The following is a 21,036-nucleotide window of genomic DNA, read 5'->3' on the forward strand; positions in this document are numbered from 1 at the left end:
CCCCTCCTCCGTATATAAAGGGGAGGAGGAGGAGGGGGCCGACCAAGAGGAGGAGGCGCGCCCAAGGGGGGGCAATCCTACTCCAAGTAGGTTTTGCCCCCCTTTCCTATTCCAACTAGGAGAAGGGGGAAGGAGGAGGTGGAGAGAAGGAAGGAGAAGGGGGGCCGCGCCCCCTCCCCTTTCCCAATTCGGATTGGGGCAAGGGGGCCACGCGCCACCTCCTGCTGCCTCTCCTCTTCCACCACTTTGGGCCCATGAGGCCCAATAACCCCCGGGGGGTTCCGGTAACCCCCCGGTACTCCGGTATATATCCGATAACCCCCGGAACCATTCTGGTGTCCGAATATAGTCGTCCAATATATCAATCTTCATGTCTCGACCATTTCGAGACTCCTCGTCATGTCCATGATCACATCTGGGACTCCGAACAACCTTCGGTACATCAAAACTCATAAACTCATAATATAACTATCATCGAAACGTTAAGCGTGCGGACCCTACGGGTTCGAGAACTATGTAGACATGACCAAGACACGTCTCCGGTCAATAACCAATAGTGGAACCTGGATGCTCATATTGGCTCCTACATATTCTACGAAGATCTTTATCGGTCAAACCGCATAACAACATACATTGTTCCCTTTGTCATCGGTATGTTACTTGCCCGAGATTCGATCGTCGGTATCTCAATACCTAGTTCAATCTCGTTACCGGCAAGTCTCTTTACTCGTTCCGTAATACATCATCCCGCAACTAACTCATTAGTTGCAATGCTTGCAAGGCTTATAGTGATGTGCATTACTGAGTGGGCCTAGAGATACCTCTCCGACAATCGGAGTGACAAATCCTAATCTCGAAATACGCCAACCCAACAAGTACCTTCGGAGACACCTGTAGAGCACCTTTATAATCACCCAGTTACGTTGTGACGTTTTGTGGCACACAAAGTGTTCCTCCGGTAAACGGGAGTTGCATAATCTCATAGTCATAGGAACATGTATAAGTCATGAAGAAAGCAATAGCAACAAACTAAACGATCAAGTGCTAAGCTAACGGAATGGGTCAAGTCAATCACATAATTCTCCTAATGATGTGATCCCGTTAATCAAATGACAACTCTTTGTCTATGGCTAGGAAACATAACCATCTTTGATCAACGAGCTAGTCAAGTAGAGGCATACTAGTGACACTCTGTTTGTCTATGTATTCACACATGTATCATGTTTCCGGTTAATACAATTCTAGCATGAATAATAAACATTTATCATGATATAAGGAAATAAATAATAACTTTATTATTGCCTCTAGGGCATATTTCCTTCAGTCTCCCACTTGCACTAGAGTCAATAATCTAGATCACATCGCCATGTGATTTAACATAAATAGTTCACATCTTTATGTGGTTAACACCCATAGTTCACATCGACATGTGACCAAAACCCAAAGGATTTACTAGAGTTAATAATCTAGTTCACATCGCTATGTGATTAACACCCAAAGAGTACTAAGGTGTGATCATGTTTTGCTTATGAGAGAAGTTTAGTCAACGGGTCTGCCACATTCAGATCCGTAAGTATTTTGCAAATTTCTATGTAAATAATGCTCTGCATGGAGCTACTCTAGCTAATTGCTCCCACTTTCAATATGTATCCAGATTGAGATTTAGAGTCATCTGGATCAGTGTCAAAATTTGCATCGACGTAATCCTTTATGACGAACCTTTTTGTCACCTCCATAATCGAGAAACATATCCTTATTCCACAAGGATAATTTTGACCGCTGTCCAGTGATATACTCCTAGATCACTATTGTACTCCCTTGCCAAAAAATAGTGTAGGGTATACAATAGATCTGGTACACAGTATGGCATACTTTATAGAACCTATGGCTGAGGCATAGGGAATGACTTTCATTCTCTTTCTATCTTCTACCGTGGTCGGGCTTTGAGTCTTACTCAATTTCATACCTTGTAATACAGGCAAGAACTCTTTCTTTGACTTTTCCATTTTGAACTACTTCAAAATCTTGTCAAGGTATGTACTCATTGAAAAAACTTATCAAGCGTCTTGATCTATCTCTATAGATCTTGATGCTCAATATGTAAGCAGCTTCACCGAGGTCTTTCTTTGAAAAAACTCCTTTCAAACACTCCTTTATACTTTACAGAATAATTCTACATTATCTCCGATCAACAATATGTCATTTACATATACTTATCAGAAATGCTGTAGTGCTCCCACTCACTTTCTTGTAAATACATGTTTCACCGCAAGTCTGTATAAAACTATATGCTTTGATCAACTTATCAAAGCGTATATTCCAACTCCGAGATGCTTGCACCAGTCTATAGATGGATCGCTGGAGCTTGCATATTTTTTAGCACCATTAGGATTGACAAAACCTTCTGGTTGTATCATATACAACTCTTTCTTTAATAAATCCTTTGAGGAATGCAGTTTTGTTTATCCATTTACCAGATTTCATAAAATGCGGCAATTTGCTAACATGATTCAGACAGACTTAAGCATCGCTACAAGTGAGAAAATCTCACCATAGTCAACACCTTAAACTTTGTCAAAAACCTTTTTCGACAAGTCTAGCTTTGTAGATAGTAACACTACTATGAGCGTCCGTCTTCCTCTTCAAGATCCATTTATTTTCTATGGCTTGCCGATCATCGGGCAAGTCAACCAAAGTCCATACTTTGTTCTCATACATGGATCCTATCTCAGATTTCATGGCCTCAAGCCATTTCGTGGAATCTGGGCTCATCATCGCTTCCTCATAGTTCATAGGTTCATCATGCTCAATTAACATGACCTCCAGAATAGGATTACCGTACCACTCTGGTGCGGATCTCACTCTGGTTGACCTACGAGGTTCGGTAGTAACTTGATCTGAAGTTACATGATCATCATCATTAGCTTCCTCACTAATCAAATGACAACTCATGTCTATGGTAGGAAACATAACCATCATTGATTCAACGAGCTAGTTAAGTAGAGGCAAACTAGTGACACTTTGTTTGTACATGTATTCACACATGTACTAAGTTTCCGGTTAATACAATTCTAGCATGAATAATAAACATTTATCATGATATAAGAAAATATAAATAACAACTTTATTATTGCCTCTAGGGCATATTTCCTTCAGCGGCCTCCCGTGTTCTACTTCTCCTCGATGATGACGGCAGCCGCAGACGTGCTGGCCATTGTTTCTTCGATCTCTGCAAAGCCGACTTCTTTCCTCGCCGGTAGGGTGCAGTTACGCGTACGTTGACGAGGTATGGCATAGTCCCGAGCACGAGAGTAGCGGTACGAACGACGTCGTCCACGGAAGCCACGATGCTCGTGCCGCCGTGCTCCCCCACGTGTCGGCCTGGTGCAACTAGCCGCTCCTCGGCAAGCTGGCTTGGAGTGGCGAGTTGTTACGACGTACCGGTTTGGAAATTATGCATCGTTGAGTTGGGATGTATCCGCCTGTATCGTCGAGGGTGGTGGAGCAGAGCGTTGCCTTGCTCATATTCGGCAGTCTCGACGGGCCACCCAGCTGGCTGTAATGCCGAAGAACTCCTCTTCCTGCTCCTTGGATGCCATGGAGATTGTGAAGAAAATGGTGCAAGGAGAAGATGGGAGCGTGTTAGGGCATGTCTCTCTCTAAGTAGTTTTGGTGATTGATGACAATGCTTTTGCGGACTAATCGTGTGCATTGAGTATTTCAGAGATTCATTCATTGGCAGGAGATGAGTCTTTCCCCTCGGAGCTTTATGTGAATACGGTGTAGTCTCTTTTGTTTCGGTTCTGGTGGACTTGAGTCGTAGGAGACACCGTACTATCAAGAGGGGGTTCGCATTGGAAATGCTAGGATGGAGTCAACATGTACACTTCATCTTTGCACCCCCAGCTCCTTTCCCCTCCTTGGAGTTTGTCGGTTCATCGAGAGTGGAGGTTGTGAGGTGCTCGCGGTAGTACCGCCCATGGACCTCAAGCGGCAGTACCATCCTTGGTTGGCACTGCTACCGCCTCGATTCGAGGGTGCTCTCATCGTGTCGGGTTAAGCGGCACTAGTAGCGGCAGTAGCAGCGGTAGTACCACCCTTGAGCGGTAGTACCGCGGCTACCACCGCTATTAGTGCCGCCCAAACACCCCATCTCTCTTTCATTCCTCCTCTGATGGCTCTATTCTCAGTCACCGCGGTAGTACCGCTGCTACCAGCGGTAGTACCGCCCCACTGAGCAGTAATACCGCTCTGTGCGGGCTGAAGAGGGGGGTAACGGTTGGATTGATTCCCCCATTATAAAAGGATGTCTTCTTCTCCAAGTTGACCTACCTATTTTCCCCCAAGCTCCTTTTTGCTCCAAAACTCATTTTTGCCCGATCTCTCTCCCTAGCCAATCAAACTTGTTGATTCTTTAGGGATTGGTTGAGAAGGCCCAGATCTACACTTCCACCAAGAGAAATTTGATTCCCCCACTAATCCCTCACGGATCTTGTTACTCTTGGGTGTTTGAGCACCCTAGACGGTTGAGGTCACCTTGGAGCCACATTCCATTGTGGTGAAGCTTCGTGGTATTGTTGGGAGCCTCCAATTGAGTTATGGAGATATCCCCAACCTTGCTTGTAATGGTTCGGTCGCCGCCTCCAAGGGCACCAATAGTGGAATCACGACATCTCGCATTGTGTGAGGGCATGAGGAGAATATGATGGCCCTAGTGGCTTCTTAGGAAGCATCGTGCCTCCACACCGCTCCAACGGAGACGTACTTCCTCTCAAAGGGAAGGAACTTCGGTAACACATCCTCGTCTCCTCCGGCTCCACGTTTCGTTATCTCTTACATTTACTTGTGCAAACTTATATTGTGATGTATCCCTTGCTTGCTTGTGTGCTTGTTGTTGTTGCATCATATAGGTTGCTCACCTAGTTGCATATCTAAACAATCTACTTTGATGTAAAGTTTAAGTTGGTAAAGAAAAGCTAAAAAATGTTAGTTGCCTATTCCCCCCCCCCCATCTAGTCAACTATATCGATCCTTTCAGAGCGGAGTGTGATGCGATTTTTGCTCGGCGGCAGGCACCATTTAAATAGAGGGCGGACGGTCGAAGCCAATCGGCGTTGTGTTTAATAGCCGGCGGCTCGTGAACGGACATGTGGCCGGAGTTGGTTTCTCGATGCACACGCGTATTTAATGGAGAAAGACAAGCAATCTGTGGCCGTTAGAATGTGGCGAAGAGGTGTGTTCAGCCGGGCGGCGCTCTCTCAATCGGCAGTGAAAGGTCATGTCCGTCTGTGCCGCCCTCCCATCCGGTCATCGCGGCATCAATGTTGGCCATTACATGCTCTGAGCCGGCATGAATGCGACGCGGCAAAGTGTGAGCGTTTGATGGAAAGCACGGAAGAGGTGGGTTGATTTTTTTATGAGCCACCATGATCAAACGGGGGCGTGGCAGCTATGTGGAGACCCGCAAAGTCTTCACGTTTATTTCCGGTGTATGAGACTGCTCATAGTTGGGAGTAACATAGAGTAGTAACTTGCCGATGTTACTAGTCTATGTTACTACCTCCATAGTGGGTAGTAACATATGAGTGGTATCGTGAAAGAGTTCATTTATTAGGCTATAGACTCATTATGCCTTGAAATATGTGATGTTATAGTAACTATCTAAGTTACCACAAATCCCTCTCTCCTCATTAATTAGCTGCCACATAAGCAATCTTGTATTGAAATGTGTGATGTTACTAGTTAAGTTACTCCCATTGTGACTAGTCTGAAAGAAAATGTGTCTAGACCGTCCTAGGGACTGATACATGCCTGCATTAGGAGAGATGCCTTTAGGCCCCTCCCAATGCTTCACCTTGTACAGGTGCTAAGGTTGCCAACTAAGTAAAAAATATGCTGTGGCATGCTAGTTAAGAAGAGAGAGTAGTCTGGTGACCCCAGGAAGAAACGGTGCTAAGCACGTGTACCTAGGTGGAAGCACAATTCCGAGTCTGCAACAAATTAAATGCACAAAGCTCAGGGCATTTTCAATGCATAGACGCTTATTTGGGCGCTTGCATCATTTAAGAAAAAGATTAATCAAAAAGCATCAGTGGAGGAGTCTCCCTTTCCAACGCAGGAGCGCCAGGTTGAGCGCTTAGATAATATTTTTAGCACACGTTCTAGGACCTGACTCTCGTCAAAACAGATGCATGCAGGAAAAAAAAGGCTCAAGCGCCCGATGACAGGAGCGGCATCGACGCCAAGCGAATTCCTGGGATCGACTAGGAATCGAGCCAATCGACCGGGAAACAGAACCTGGTGCCTGGGCTAAGCGCCCGCGTTGTAGATGCCCTTAGCACTCAAAAGCTTAACACATTTGCATTGTGGACTTGAGTGTTGGGGAACGTAGCAGAATTTAAAATTTTCTACGCATCACCAAGATCAATCTATGGAGTTATCTAGCAACGAGGGAAAAAGGGGAGTGCATCTACATACCCTTGTAGATCGCGAGCGGAAGCGTTCAAGAGAACGGGGTTGATGGAGTCGTACTCGTCGTGATCCAAATCACCGATGACCTAGCGCCGAACGGTTGGCACCTCCGCGTTCAACACACGTACGGTTGGGAAGACGTCTCCTCCTTCTTGATCCAGAAAGGGGGAAGGATAGGTTGATGGAGATCCAGCAGCACGACGGCGTGGTGGTGGAAACAACAGTGATCTCGGCAGGGCTTCGCCAAGCTCAGCGAGAGGGAGAGGTGTCACGGGAGGGAGAGGGAGGCGCCAGGGGCTAGGGTGCGGCTGCCCTCCATCCCCCCACTATATATAGGGCCCCTATGGGGCGCCGGCCCTAGAGATTGAATCTCAAGGGGGGGCGGCGGCCAAGGGGGGTGGCTTGCCCCCCAAGCCAAGTGGGGCGCCCCCCACCCCTAGGGTTTCCAACCCTAGGCGCAGGGGGAGGCCCAAGGGGGGCGCACCAGCCCACCAGGGGCTGGTTCCCTTCCCCACTTCAGCCCATGGGGCCCTCCGGGATAGGTGGCCCCACCCGGTGGACCGCCGGGGCCCTTCCGGTGGTCCCGATACAATACCAGTGACCCCCGAAACTTTCCCGATGGCCGAAACTGGACTTCCTATATATAATTCTTCACCTCCGGACCATTCCGGAACTCCTCGTGACGTCCGGGATCTCATCCGGGACTCCGAACAACTTTCGGGTTACCGCATACTAACATCTCAACAACCCTAGCGTCACCGAACCTTAAGTGTGTAGACCCTACGGGTTCGGGAGACACGCAGACATGACCAAGACGACTCTCCAGTCAATAACCAACAGCAGGATCTGGATACCCATGTTGGCTCCCACATGCTCCTCGATGATCTCATCGGGTGAACCACGATGTTGAGGATTCAATCAATCCCGTATACAATTCCCTTTGTCAATCGGTACGTTACTTACCCGAGACTCGATCGTCGGTATCCCAATACCTCGTTCAATCTCATTACGGGCAAGTCACTTTACTCGTACCATAATGCATGATCCCGTGATCAACCACTTGGTCATATTGAGCTCATTATGATGATGCATTACCGAGTGGGCCCAGAGATACCTCTCCGTCATACGGAGTGACAAATCCCAGTCTCGATTCGTGCCAACCCAACAGACACTTTCGGAGATACCCGTAGTGCACCTTTATAGTCACCCAGTTACGTTGTGACGTTTGGCACACCCAAAGCACTCCTACGGTATCCGGGAGTTGCACAATCTCATGGTCTAAGGATATGACACTTGACATTCGGAAAAGCTATAGCAAACGAACTACACGATCTTTGAGCTATGCTTAGGATTGGGCCGTGTCCATCACATCATTCTCCTAATGATGTGATCCCGTTATCAATGACATCCAATGTCCATAGTCAGGAAACCATGACTATCTTTTGATCAACGAGCTAGTCAACTAGAGGCTCACTATGGGCGTGTTGTGGACTATGTATTCACACATGTATTACGATTTCCGGATAACACAATTATAGCATGAACAATAGACAATTATCACAAACAAGGAAATATAATAATAACCATTTTATTATTGCCTCTAGGGCATATTTCCAACAGTCTCCCACTTGCACTAGAGTCAATAATCTAGTTACATTGTGATGAATCGAACACCCATGGAATTCTGGTGTTGATCATGTTTTGCTCTAGGGAGAGGTTTAGTCAACGGATCTGCTACATTCAGGTCCGTATGTACTTTACAAATCTCTATATCTCCATTTTGAACACTTTCACGAATGGAGTTGAAGCGACGCTTGATATGCCTGGTCTTCTTGTGAAACCCGGGCTCCTTGGCAAGGGCAATAGCTCCAGTGTTGTCACAGAAGAGAGTCATCGGGCTCGACGCATTGGGTATGACTCCTAGGTCGGTAATGAACTCCTTCACCCAGACTGCTTCGTGTGCTGCCTCCGAGGCTGCCATGTACTCCGCTTCACATGTAGATCCCGCCACAACGCTTTGCTTGCAACTGCACCAGCTTACTGCCCCACCATTCAAAATATACACGTATCCGGTTTGTGACTTAGAGTCATTCAGATCTGTGTCGAAGCTAGCATCGACGTAACCCTTTACGACGAGCTCTTCGTCACCTCCATAAACGAGAAACATATCCTTAGTCCTCTTCAGGTACTTCAGGATATTCTTGACCGCTGTCCAGTGTTCCATGCCGGGATTACTTTGGTACCTTCCTACCAAACTCACGGCAAGGTTTACATCAGGTCTGGTACACAGCATAGCATACATGATAGACCCTATGGCCGAGGCATAGGGTACGACACTCATCTTTTCTCTATCTTCTGCCGTGGTCGGGCATTGAGCCGTGCTCAATCTCGTACCTTGCAATACAGGCAAGAACCCCTTCTTTGACTGATCCATATTGAACTTCTTCAATATCTTGTCAAGGTACGTACTCTGTGAAAGACCAATGAGGCGTCTCGATCTATCTCTATAGATCTTGATGCCTAATATGTAAGCAGCATCTCCAAGATCCTTCATTGAAAAACACTTGTTCAAGTAGGCCTTTAGACTTTCCAAGAATTTTATATCATTTCCCATCAACAGTATGTCATCCACATACAATATGAGAAATGCTACAGAGCTCCCACTCACTTTCTTGTAAATGCAGCCTTCTCCATAAGTCTGCGTAAACCCAAACGCTTTGATCATCTCATCAAAACGAATGTTCCAACTCCGAGATGCTTGCACCAGCCCATAGATCGAGCCTTGGAGCTTGCATACCTTGTCAGCATTCTTAGGATCGACAAAACCTTCCGGCTGCATCATATACAATTCTTCCTTAAGGAAACCATTAAGGAATGTCGTTTTGACGTCCATTTGCCATATCTCATAATCATAGAATGCAACAATTGCTAACATGATTCGGATGGACTTCAGCTTCGCTACGGGTGAGAAAGTCTCATCATAGTCAACCCCTTGAACTTGTCGATAACCCTTAGCGACAAGTCGAGCTTTATAGATGGTCACATTACCATCCGTGTATGTCTTCTTCTTAAAGATCCATTTATTTTCTATGGCTCGCCGATCATCGGGCAAGTCAGTCAAAGTCCATACTTCGTTTTCATACATGGATCCTATCTCGGATTTCATGGCTTCCAGCCATTTGTCGGAATCTGGGCCCGCCATCGCTTCTTCATAGTTCGAAGGTTCACCGTTGTCTAACAACATGATTTCCAAGACAGGGTTGCCGTACCATTCTGGTGCGGAACGTGTCCTTGTGGACCTACGAAGTTCAGTAGCAACTTGATCTGAAGTTTCATGATCATCATCATTAACTTCCTCTCTAGTCGGTGCAGGCACCTCAGGAACATTTTTTGAGCTGCGCCACTCTCCGGTTCAAGAGGCAACACTTCATCTAGTTCTACTTTCCTCCCACTTACTTCTTTCGAGAGAAACTATTTCTCTAGAAAGGATCCATTCTTGGCAACAAAGATCTTTCCTTCGGATCTGAGGTAGAAGGTATACCCAATAGTTTCTTTAGGGTATCCTATGAAGACGCATTTTTCCGACTTGGGTTCGAGCTTTTCAGGTTGAAGTTTCTTGACATAAGCATCGCATCCCCAAACTTTTAGAAAAGACAGCTTAGGTTTCTTCCCAAACCATAATTCATATGGTGTCGTCTCAACGGATTTCGACGGAGCCCTATTTAAAGTGAATGCGGCAGTCTCTAAAGTATAGCCCCAAAATGACAGCGGTAGATCGGTAAGGGACATCATAGATCGCACCATATCCAATAGAGTGCGATTACGACGTTCGGACACACCATTACGCTGAGGTGTTCCAGGTGGCGTGAGTTGTGAAACTATTCCACATTTCCTTAAGTGTGTGCCAAATTCGTGACTCAAGTATTCTCCCCCACGATGTGATCGCAAGAACTTGATTTTTCTGTCACGTTGATTCTCAACCTCACTCTAAAATTCCTTGAACTTTTCAAAGGTCTTAGACTTGTGTTTCATTAAGTAGACATACCCATATCTACTCAAGTCATCAGTGAGGGTGAGAACATAACGATAGCCACCGCGAGCCTCAACGCTCATTGGACCGCACACATCACTATGTATGATTTCCAATAAGTTGGTTGCTCGCTCCATTGTTCCTGAGAACGGAGTCTTGGTCATTTCACCCATGAGGCATGGTTCGCACGTGTCAAATGATTCGTAATCAAGAGACTCCAAAAGTCCATCCGCATGGAGCTTCTTCATGCGTTTGACACCTATGTGACCAAGACGGCAGTGCCACAAGTATGTGGGACTATCATTATCAACCTTACATCTTTTAGTATTCACACTATGAATATGTGTAACATTACGCTCGAGATTCATTAAGAATAAACCATTCACCAGCGGGGCATGACCATAAAACATATCTCTCATATAAATAGAACAACCATTATTCTCGGATTTAAATGAGTAGCCATCTCGAATTAAACGAGATCCTGATATAATGTTCATGCTCAAAGCTGGCACTAAATAACAATTATTGAGGTTTAAAACTAATCCCGTAGGTAAATGTAGAGGCAGCGTGCCGACGGCGATCACATCAACCTTGGAACCATTCCCGACGCGCATCGTCACCTCGTCCCTCGCCAGTCTCCGTTTATTCCGCAGCTCCTGCTTTGAGTTACAAATGTGAGCAACCGCACCAGTATCAAATACCCAGGAGCTACTACAAGTACTGGTAAGGTACACATCAATTACATGTATATCACATATACCTTTAGTGTTGCCGGCCTTCTTGTCCGCTAAGTATTTGGGGCAGTTCCGCTTCCAGTGACCACTTTCCTTGCAATAAAAACACTCAGTCTCAGGCTTTGGTCCATTCTTTGGCTTCTTCCCGACAGCTTGCTTACCGGGCGCGGCAACCCCCTTGCCGTCCTTCTTGAAGTTCTTCTTACCCTTGCCTTTCTTAAACTTAGTGGTTCTATTAACCATCAACACTTGATGTTCCTTTTTGATCTCCACCTCCGCTGATTTCAGCATTGAATATACCTCAGGAATGGTCTTTTCCATCTCCTGCATATTGAAGTTCATCACAAAGCTCTTGTAGCTCGGTGGAAGCGACTGAAGGATTCTGTCAATGACCGCGTCATCCGGGAGATTAACTCCCAACTGAGTCAAGCGCTTATGCAACCCAGACATTTTGAGTATGTGCTCACTGACAGAACTATTTTCCTCCATTTTACAACTGAAGAACTTGTCGGAGACTTCATATCTCTCGACCCGGGCATGAGCTTGGAAAACCATTTTCAGCTCTTCGAACATCTCATATGCTTCGTGTTGCTCAAAACGCTTTTGGAGCCCCAGTTCTAAGCTGTAAAGCATGCCGCACTGAACGAGGGAGTAATCATCAGCACGTGACTGCCAAGCATTCATAACGTCTTGGTTGTCTGGGATGGGTGCGTCACCTAGCGGTACTTCTAGGACATAATCTTTCGTGGCTGCTATGAGGATGATCCTCAGGTTCCGGACCCAGTCCGTATAGTTGCTGCCATCATCTTTCAGCTTGTTTTTCTCTAGGAACGCGTTGAAGTTGAGGACAACGTGGGCCATTTGATCTACAAGACATATTGTAAAGATTTTAGACTAAGTTCATGATAATTAAGTTCATCTAATCAAATTATTCAATGAACTCCCACTCAGATAGACATCCCTCTAGTCATCTAAGTGAAACATGATCTGAGTCAACTAGGCCGTGTCCGATCATCACGTGAGACGGACTAGTTAACATCGGTGAACATCTTCATGTTGATCGTATCTTCTATACGACTCATGCTCGACCTTTCAGTCTTCCGTGTTCCGAGGCCATGTCTGTACATGCTAGGCTCGTCAAGTCAACCTAAGTGTATTGCGTGTGTAAATCTGGCTTACACCCGTTGTATTCGAACGTTAGAATCTATCACACCTGATCATCACGTGGTGCTTCGAAACAACAAACCTTCGCAACGGTGCATAGTTAGGGGAAACATTTTCTTGAAATTATTACGAGGGATCATCTTATTTAAGCTACCGTCGTTCTAAGCAAATAAGATGTAAAACATGATAAACATCACGTGCAATCAAATAGTGACATGATATGGCCAATATCATTTGCTCCTTTTGATCTCCATCTTCGGGGCTCCATGATCATCGTTGTCACCGGCATGACACCATGATCTCCATCATCGTGTCTTCTTGAAGTTGTCTCGTCATCTATTCCTTCTACTACTATGGCTAATGCTTTAGCAATAAAGTAAAGTAATTACATGACGTTTATGTTGACACGCAGGTCATAAATAAATTAAGACAACTCCTATGGCTCCTGCCGGTTGTCATACTCATCAACATGCAAGTCGTGATTCCTATTACAAGAACATGATCAATCTCATACATCACATATATCATTCATCACATCCTTTTGGCCATATCACATCACACGGCACATGCTGCAAAAACAAGTTAGACGTCCTCTAATTGTTGTTGCAAGTTTTTACGTGGATGCTATAGGTTTCTAGCAAGAACGTTTCTTACCTACGCCAAAACCACAACGTGATATGCCAATTTCTATTTACTCTTCGTAAGGACCCTTTTCATCGAATCCGATCCGACTAAAGTGGGAGAGACAGATACCCGCTAGCCACCTTATGCAACTAGTGCATGTCAGTCGGTGGAACCAGTCTCACGTAAGCGTACGTGTAAGGTCGGTCCGGGCCGCTTCATCCCACGATGCCGCCGAATCAAGATAAGACTAGTAACGGCAAGCAAATTGACAAAATCAACGCCCACAACAACTTGTGTTCTACTCGTGCATAGAAACGACGCATAGACCTAGCTCATGATGCCACTGTTGGGGAACGTAGCAGAATTTAAAATTTTCTATGCATCACCAAGATCAATCTATGGAGTTATCTAGCAACGAGGGAAAGGGGAGTGCATCTACATACCCTTGTAGATCGCGAGTGGAAGCGTTCAAGAGAATGGGGCTGATGGAGTCGTACTCGTCGTGATCCAAATCACCGATGACCTAGCGCCGAACGGACGGCACCTCCGCGTTCAACACACGTACGGTTGGGAAGACGTCTCCTCCTTCTTGATCCAGCAAGGGGGAAGGAGAGGTTGATGGAGATCCAGCAGCACGACGGTGTGGTGGTGGAAACAACGGTGATCTCGGCAGGGCTTCGCCAAGCTCAGCGAGAGGGAGAGGTGTCACGGGAGGAAGAGGGAGGTGCCAGGGGCTAGGGTGCGGCTGCCCTTCCTCCCCCCACTATATATAGGGCCCCTAGGGGGCGCCGGCCCTAGAGATTGAATCTCAAGGGAGGCGGCGGCCAAGGGGGGTGGCTTGCCCCCCAAGCCAAGTGGGGCGCCCCCACCCCTAGGGTTTCCAACCCTAGGCGCAGGGGGAGGCCCAAGGGGGGCGCACCAGCCCACCAGGGGCTAGTTCCCTTCCCCACTTCAGCCCATGGGGCTCTCCGGGATAGGTGGCCCCACCCGGTGGACCCCCGGGACCCTTCCGGTGGTCCCGGTACAATACCGGTGACCCCTGAAACTTTCCCGATGGCCGAAACTGGACTTCCTATATATAATTCTTCACCTCCGGACCATTCCGGAACTCCTCGTGACGTCCGGGATCTCATCCGGGACTCCGAACAACTTTCGGGTTACCGCATACTAACATCTCAACAACCCCAGCGTCACTGAACCTTAAGTGTGTAGACCCTATGGGTTCGGGAGACACGCAGACATGACCGAGACGACTCTCCGGTCAATACCAACAGCGGGATCTGGATACCCATGTTGGCTCCCACATGCTCCTCGATGATCTCATCGGATGAACCACGATGTCGAGGATTCAATCAATCCCGTATACAATTCCCTTTGTCAATCGGTACGTTACTTACCCGAGACTCGATCGTCGGTATCCCAATACCTCGTTCAATCTCGTTACCGGCAAGTCACTTTACTCGTACCGTAATGCATGATCCCGTGATCAAGCACTTGGTCACATTGAGCTCATTATGATGATGCATTACCGAGTGGGCCCAGAGATACCTCTCCGTCATACGGAGTGACAAATCCCAGTCTCGATTCGTGCCAACCCAACAGACACTTTCGGAGATACCCATGGTGCACCTTTATAGTCATCCAGTTACGTTGTGACGTTTGGCACACCCAAATCACTCCTACGGTATCCGGGAGTTGCACAATCTCATGGTCTAAAGAGATGATACTTGACATTCGTAAAAGCTATAGAAAACGAACTACACGATCTTTGAGCTATGCTTAGGATTGGGTCTTGTCCATCACATCATTCTCCTAATGGTGTGATCCCGTTATCAATGACATCCAATGTCCATTGTGAGGAAATCATGACTATCCTTTGATCAACGAGCTAGTCAACTAGAGGCTCACTAGGGACGTGTTGTGGTCTATGTATTCACACATGTATTACGATTTCCGGATAACACAATTATAGCATGAACAATAGACAATTATCATGAACAAGAAAATATAATAATAACCATTTTATTATTGCCTCTAGAGCATATTTCCAACATTGAGTTGCTAAGGCATTTAAGGGCACCTACAATAGGGGCGCTTAGCCTAGGCGCTAGGATCAAATCCCTGGTCGTTACACCCAATTTCCCAGCCGTTTTTTCTAATTCCCAGCTAAGCCCAGGATGTGTCCTGGCATCGACTCCACTTCTTGCACCGGGCGCTATACCTTTTTTTCTTCCATGCCAGCACTCAAAACTGCATCGTATAAGCGCCTGTGCCTTGTCATTGCCAGGATGCTAAGACCGCTGCTATGAGATTATTTATTTCTTTTATTTCCTTAAGTGTCTATGCAAGCGCCCATGTATTGAACGTGCCTTAATATGCTTAGCGCCTCATCTAAGCATTTTTGCATTGGGAGGTCTTAATTTCCCATGTGAGCCTCTGTTACTCGGTGCGGCTGGAGCCGGGATGGTTGCAATTAGTGTCCACGTGTCGCGGACTGGATATATATAGCAGGAAATAAAGAGAAGAGAATTATTGACGGAGCGTGCGTGGTTCGCGCGCAGCCTCTGTCTGCAAATGAGCAGCTAGCGCTTTCTCCTCCGCTCACCACGCATGCACGCACGCGGAGCAAGAAGAACGGCGAATCTCCGACTCGATCGGCCATTGACGCCCTCTTCCTCCTCCTTGACCCCGTCTCCAGTTTATCTGCGCCACCCTCTCGCCCGTCTCCCTCCTTTGCCCGCCTCTCATCCCGGCCGTCTCAAGCCAGAACGCAACGGCCGGCCGCCTCAAGCCGGAACGCAACGGCCGGCGGCCGACGACCAGGCTAGCTAGCTAGCGCGGGTCGGCAGCAGAGCAAACATGAGCGGGGGAGGAGGGGGCGGCAACTCGAGGGAGCTCGACCAGACGCCGACATGGGCCGTCGCCTCCGTCTGCGGCGTCATCGTCCTCATCTCCATCCTCCTCGAGATGGGCCTCCACAAAGTCGGAGAGGTCCGTCAGTCAGACCATCCATGTCGCCCTGCCAAGCAATCTGCTTTTGTTTGCTCTGCTCACATGTATGCAAACGCATGGTGTTGGTTCGTTGTTTCAGTGGTTCGCGCACAGGAAGAAGAAGGCCATGGTGGACGCCCTTGAGAAGGTCAAGGCAGGTGAGGAAGAAGGCACCATGGGTTGCCATCGATGGTCTATGAATTTACTGACACGTAACGACATGGATGCTGATGATGTGGTGCAGAACTGATGGTGCTGGGGTTCATCTCGCTGCTGCTGGTGTTCGGGCAGAGCTACATCATCAAGATTTGCATCTCCGAGGCTGCCGCCGACACCATGCTCCCATGCCGCCTCAAGAAGGCCACCGTCGAGGTCGAGATCGCCAAGGACGGCGGCCACGGCGCCCCCGCGGGCGGCGCCAAGGAGGAGCACGGCGCTAAGCAGCCGGAGGAGCATTTCAGCCTCGGCACCAATCCCTTCACCGCCACCTCCTTCAGCGTCCCCCACAGGATGCTCAGCGAGGCCACCTCCTTCAGCGTCCCCCACAGGATGCTCAGCGAGGCCACCTCCTTCAGCGTCCCCCACAGGATGCTCAGCGAGGCCACCTCCTTCAGCGTCCCCCACAGGATGCTCAGTGAGGCCAACATGAACACCAAATGCCCCCCGGTCAGCAGCACCAATCTCATCTAATCTTTGCATCCGGCAGTAAGACGAACGAATTCCATTCCTGAAACCGTTTCGTAAATTGCAGGGGAAGGTGTCCCTCATATCGATAAACGCTCTGCACCAGCTGCACATCTTCATCTTCTTCCTGGCCGTGTTCCATGTCTGCTACAGTGCCACCACCATGGCACTCGGCAGGGCCAAGGTTTCTCTAGGAATCCCATAATTGATCGCCGTTCTCTTCTTAACCATTAACTCGATCATCGCCTCATTTGCGGTGCGAGGCCACGAGGGACGCGTGATGATTTCATCATTAACTGATTGCAGATACGAGGATGGAAAGAGTGGGAAAAAGAAGCGGCCGGCCAAGATGAAGAAGTCACTAACGGTACATCATTTTACTCTCTCTCACTCACTCTTCAGAGCTATAAAACACAAGCACACACGTTGACGTTTTAATTTCCTCTGAGCTAACGGCGGCGCGATTGCTGCCGCAGATCCGTCGCAGTTCAGGTTTACGCACGAGACATCGTTCGTCAGGCAGCACATGAACGTCCTCAACAAGACCCCGGCGTCGTTTTACATCGTAAGCTATATTGACTAGCGAAATGTTTCCTTCAGGTAGAGCAAAATGCTTGCATCGTTTTACTGACCCATGGATGCAACCCTTGAGCGCAGAGCAACTTCTTCAGGCAGTTCTTTAGATCGGTCCGGAGGGCTGACTACTGCGCGTTGCGCCACAGCTTCGTCAACGTAAGTACTAAGGCAGCATGTCGGCTAGAAATCCTTCATCTTGCTGCTGAATGGTGGAGTAATTATGGTCTTGCTGTTGCAGGTTCATTTGGCTCCTGGCAGCAAGTTTGATTTCCAGAAGTACATCAAGAGGTCTCTCGAGGATGATTTCAAGGTCATCGTCGGGATCAGGTGGACGGAAAGAACTCATTTCACCAACTTTATGGGGAAAAATAGGCTTTTGTTCCGCTTTATAGATAAAGCCACATTGTCGAATGGTACAAAGTCACATGTAAAAGGATGGACGCGACACCCCGCTCCCCCCCGGTTGCAAGTTAAAGCCCACCATGGCCGGGGCCTAAATGTCGAGATCTGGGCACGACCCCTACCGCCATCCACGCCGCCAAAGGAAACTACTAGTACCGTTGTTGCATTGCTCACTAGAGAGCTAACTGTGCACCCTGCCATCCATGTCCATGTCCACCAAAGGAACCCACCACACCCCTTCTGAAGCCCCAGAATGGCACTAGCCCGCAGCATCATCTGATCTGGCTGGGGCTGAGATCACCGGCAACCCCACCCATCCACGCTCAGATCTGGCTGAGAAACCCATCCCACGAGCGCACTAGAGCGTCATAGCTCGCCTGTCATGACAAACCCAACCTAGGTCGACGACACCGGCCCTACCCCAGTCATGTGCAAGAAATGGACCTGGGACGGCGCTCCCGACCATGCACTAGACAATGGCGGCTGAGGAAAACAAACCGGCAACGACACATCGGGCTAGGGTTAGGTTGCGGTCCTCACCCCAAATCACCGCAAGGGTATCCAGGGTAGGGAGAAAATGGACTCATCGTCGGCATGGGACTCACGGGGCTTTTTCCGGCATTGTCGGACGGTCTTGCCAGTGGTGGGGAGGTGCTCCAAGAACGGGGCCGCAGCCCGCTCGTACCTAATAATTTTAATATTTTATCCTGCCTAATATCAACGTGCGAGTAATATTTTGCCTGATATTAATGTGCAATAAAATCAATATCTTGCCTAGCAGTGCATTGCACATACACAACTACTAGTAAAAAAAGCAAAAAACTGAATCTCTTATCGTTGTGGTTTTTTTTTGGCAGCCCTATTTTGTGGGCGTCTGCACTCACCTTCCTGCTCATCAACATCAACGGTGAGTGAATCATCATCTAACTAGTACACTCATTGAACGAACCACTCCATGGTATTGATTCCCTCTCGATCGACACCGAATGATTTCAGGGCTGCACAGCATGCTCTGGATATCCATCATGCCGCTGGTGGTAAGTCGATCTCTCTCTCTCGGCCTGATTAATCATGCGTCGTCATGCATTACCATCAATGATTGATGGAGTATAACATTTACAACATACTACAAATTGGTGGATGGTTTTGATGGGCGTGGACGGTGGCAGATCATCCTGCTGGTGGGCACGAAGCTGCAGGGGATCATCTGCCGGATGGCGATCGACATCACGGAGCGGCACGCGGTGATCCAGGGGATCCCGCTGGTGCAGGTCAGCGACAGCTACTTCTGGTTCAGCCGCCCCACCTTCGTCCTCTTCCTCATCCACTTCACCCTCTTCCAGAACGGCTTCCAGATCATCTACTTCCTCTGGATCCTGGTAAATTCCCTCCTCCGTCCCACCATCCATCTCGTCGACGATCAATTTAACGGCTCGATTTGATTTCGTTTGGTTTGATTTGATGCGTGCAGTACGAGTACGGGATGGATTCCTGCTTCAACGACTCCAAGAAGCTCGTCTTCGCGCGGCTCTGCCTCGGGTAAGCCGACCAGCCAGATCTCTGGCTCGCATCGATCCATCCATCCATCCATGGGACTGATACGATCTTGTCCGGCGGTGTATGCATGCAGGGCGGTGGTGCAGGTGCTGTGCAGCTACGTGACGCTGCCGCTCTACGCGCTGGTGTCGCAGATGGGGACCACCATGAAGCAGTCCATCTTCGACGACCAGACCTCCAAGGCGCTCAAGAGCTGGCGCGCCGGCGTCAAGAAGAAGCCGGCGGCCAACTCCAAGCACGGCTCCGGGTCGCCCTCGGGGAGCCCGCGCGCCGGCAGCCCCAAGGCCGGCGACGAAGGCAGCACCGCCGGCGTCGCGCTCACGCAGAAGCAAGGCCAGGGCGACGACGGCGCGCCATGATATCATATGTACGCGCCCCAGGATCCATGACCCATGATCCATTCGAGTACACTGTTTGATTCTTTGTACCAGTACGTAGCAGCAAGCAAACACGTCTATACATGTGTGTCAGTGTATATGTATATGCATCTGTGCATAGTTTACGTAGGACACGCAGGAAGGGAGGAGTTGCATCTTTTTTCTTGTTATATTATCACTTCTACAATTTAATTTAACTAGGGCCGGTGTTGTTGTATTCATGTCGACTAATCATTTGCTAACTTGAAAGGTGTGATTGCAGTTCAAACAGATATGAATGACGTTGTCAGCACTTCGGTTATTGTACTCCTTTGGTTTGCTTATGTTTTCATTTTCATTTTCATTTCCACTCGAGCTCAAATGCATGCGTTCACAACTTCAAATTGATTGTCGAATTTGGTTTTTTCTAGCTCCCAACTGAAGTTTAATTGACATGTCTGTAGAACGTCTCTTCTCCAGGATACTGTGTGTTTTTTTCAAACCTTTGAAAGATATTTTTCACTTGTTATTCACCGGTTTTCGCTCTGCATCTTCAAGGCGGACCCGCAAACCGCCCGCATACCTCCGGACCATAATGTCCGGACGGCAGAAGCCATCCAACGCGGGCCTGCATCGATCCGCGGCACGGTCCGGACGCGTTTTCTCTCATAAATTGGAGTCAAAATGTGGGGAGCTTTGCGGGAGTCCGGACAGCAAACACGTATGACTCCGACACCCCGGCCCACCCAACCCTCCCTTCCGGTCCCTTTTTCTTCCACTCCGCCCCTTCTTCCTCTTACTTTGCATTCGCGCCATCCATCTCCGCCGTCACTGATGTACACCTCTGACTGCCACAAAGCCATTGTCGGACGCCCACAACCAGCACCGACGCGCCCGCTTGCCTCTACGATGGCACTGCCCACCATGCAGCCATTTGTACCCAGGTACACTCCGTCCCCCGTCGACGTCCTCCAATATGGCAGACACCATGCTCCGCATGTGTTCGGGCATATGCCATCGAGCTTATTTTCGAATAGTGTGTTGTTTTTTAGAGTATGAAAAATGGTGAGCTGCTCGACCATGGAGGATGAGTTGTTATGCGATGCATGGTTGGCCGTATCCGCGGATTTCGTATGCAAGAGCAGATGGGAGGCCTACTGGCAGTATACCTGCCCATATGTCGGGCCGGGCCTAACAAAGGCCGTAGCAGAAAACCTAGGCCCGACCGTCGGGCCTAGATCTCATGCTCAAGCCCTTCCCATCAGTAAAAAAGCCCGTCGGGGCTCAGGCTGGCCCCCTTTCCTAAAACGCAAATATTGCAAGTCCAAGCCCGACCCGACCATCGGGCCTAGATCTCAGGCCTAGGCCTGGCCCGTGGGCAAGACCGGGCTGAGTATCCCATGACCAGGTATATCTGGCAGCAAGTGCATGAATCGTTTCACGCATG

The 21,036-nt window shown here is 48.5% G+C and overlaps 1 protein-coding gene across 1 annotated transcript; it reads left to right on the top strand.

The window, feature by feature from the left end:
* Nucleotides 1-15,660: 15,660 nt before the first annotated feature.
* On the top strand, nt 15,661-19,887 carry LOC123107892 (MLO-like protein 5). The gene is made up of 13 exons (XM_044529789.1): nt 15,661-16,014; nt 16,115-16,172; nt 16,259-16,680; nt 16,766-16,882; nt 17,005-17,065; nt 17,175-17,263; nt 17,356-17,430; nt 17,513-17,601; nt 18,534-18,583; nt 18,673-18,713; nt 18,846-19,055; nt 19,148-19,215; nt 19,307-19,887. The coding sequence occupies exons 1-13, from the start codon at nt 15,883-15,885 to the stop codon at nt 19,590-19,592; spliced, it is 1,698 nt and encodes a 565-aa protein (XP_044385724.1). The 5' UTR covers nt 15,661-15,882; the 3' UTR covers nt 19,593-19,887.
* Nucleotides 19,888-21,036: the final 1,149 nt, after the last annotated feature.

This window comes from Triticum aestivum, chromosome 5A (genome assembly GCF_018294505.1).
Source record: "Triticum aestivum cultivar Chinese Spring chromosome 5A, IWGSC CS RefSeq v2.1, whole genome shotgun sequence".
Classification (NCBI taxonomy): domain Eukaryota; kingdom Viridiplantae; phylum Streptophyta; class Magnoliopsida; order Poales; family Poaceae; genus Triticum; species Triticum aestivum.

Bases quoted from the DNA above. Each gene is read 5' to 3' on its own strand.
- LOC123107892 (XM_044529789.1), top strand. From the start codon at position 15,883: ATGAGCGGGGGAGGAGGGGGCGGCAACTCGAGGGAGCTCGACCAGACG. The intron at 17,602-18,533 runs GTGGACGGAAAG...TTTTTTTGGCAG, and splicing joins AAGGTCATCGTCGGGATCAG to CCCTATTTTGTGGGCGTCTG. The intron at 19,216-19,306 runs GTAAGCCGACCA...GTATGCATGCAG, and splicing joins TTCGCGCGGCTCTGCCTCGG to GGCGGTGGTGCAGGTGCTGT.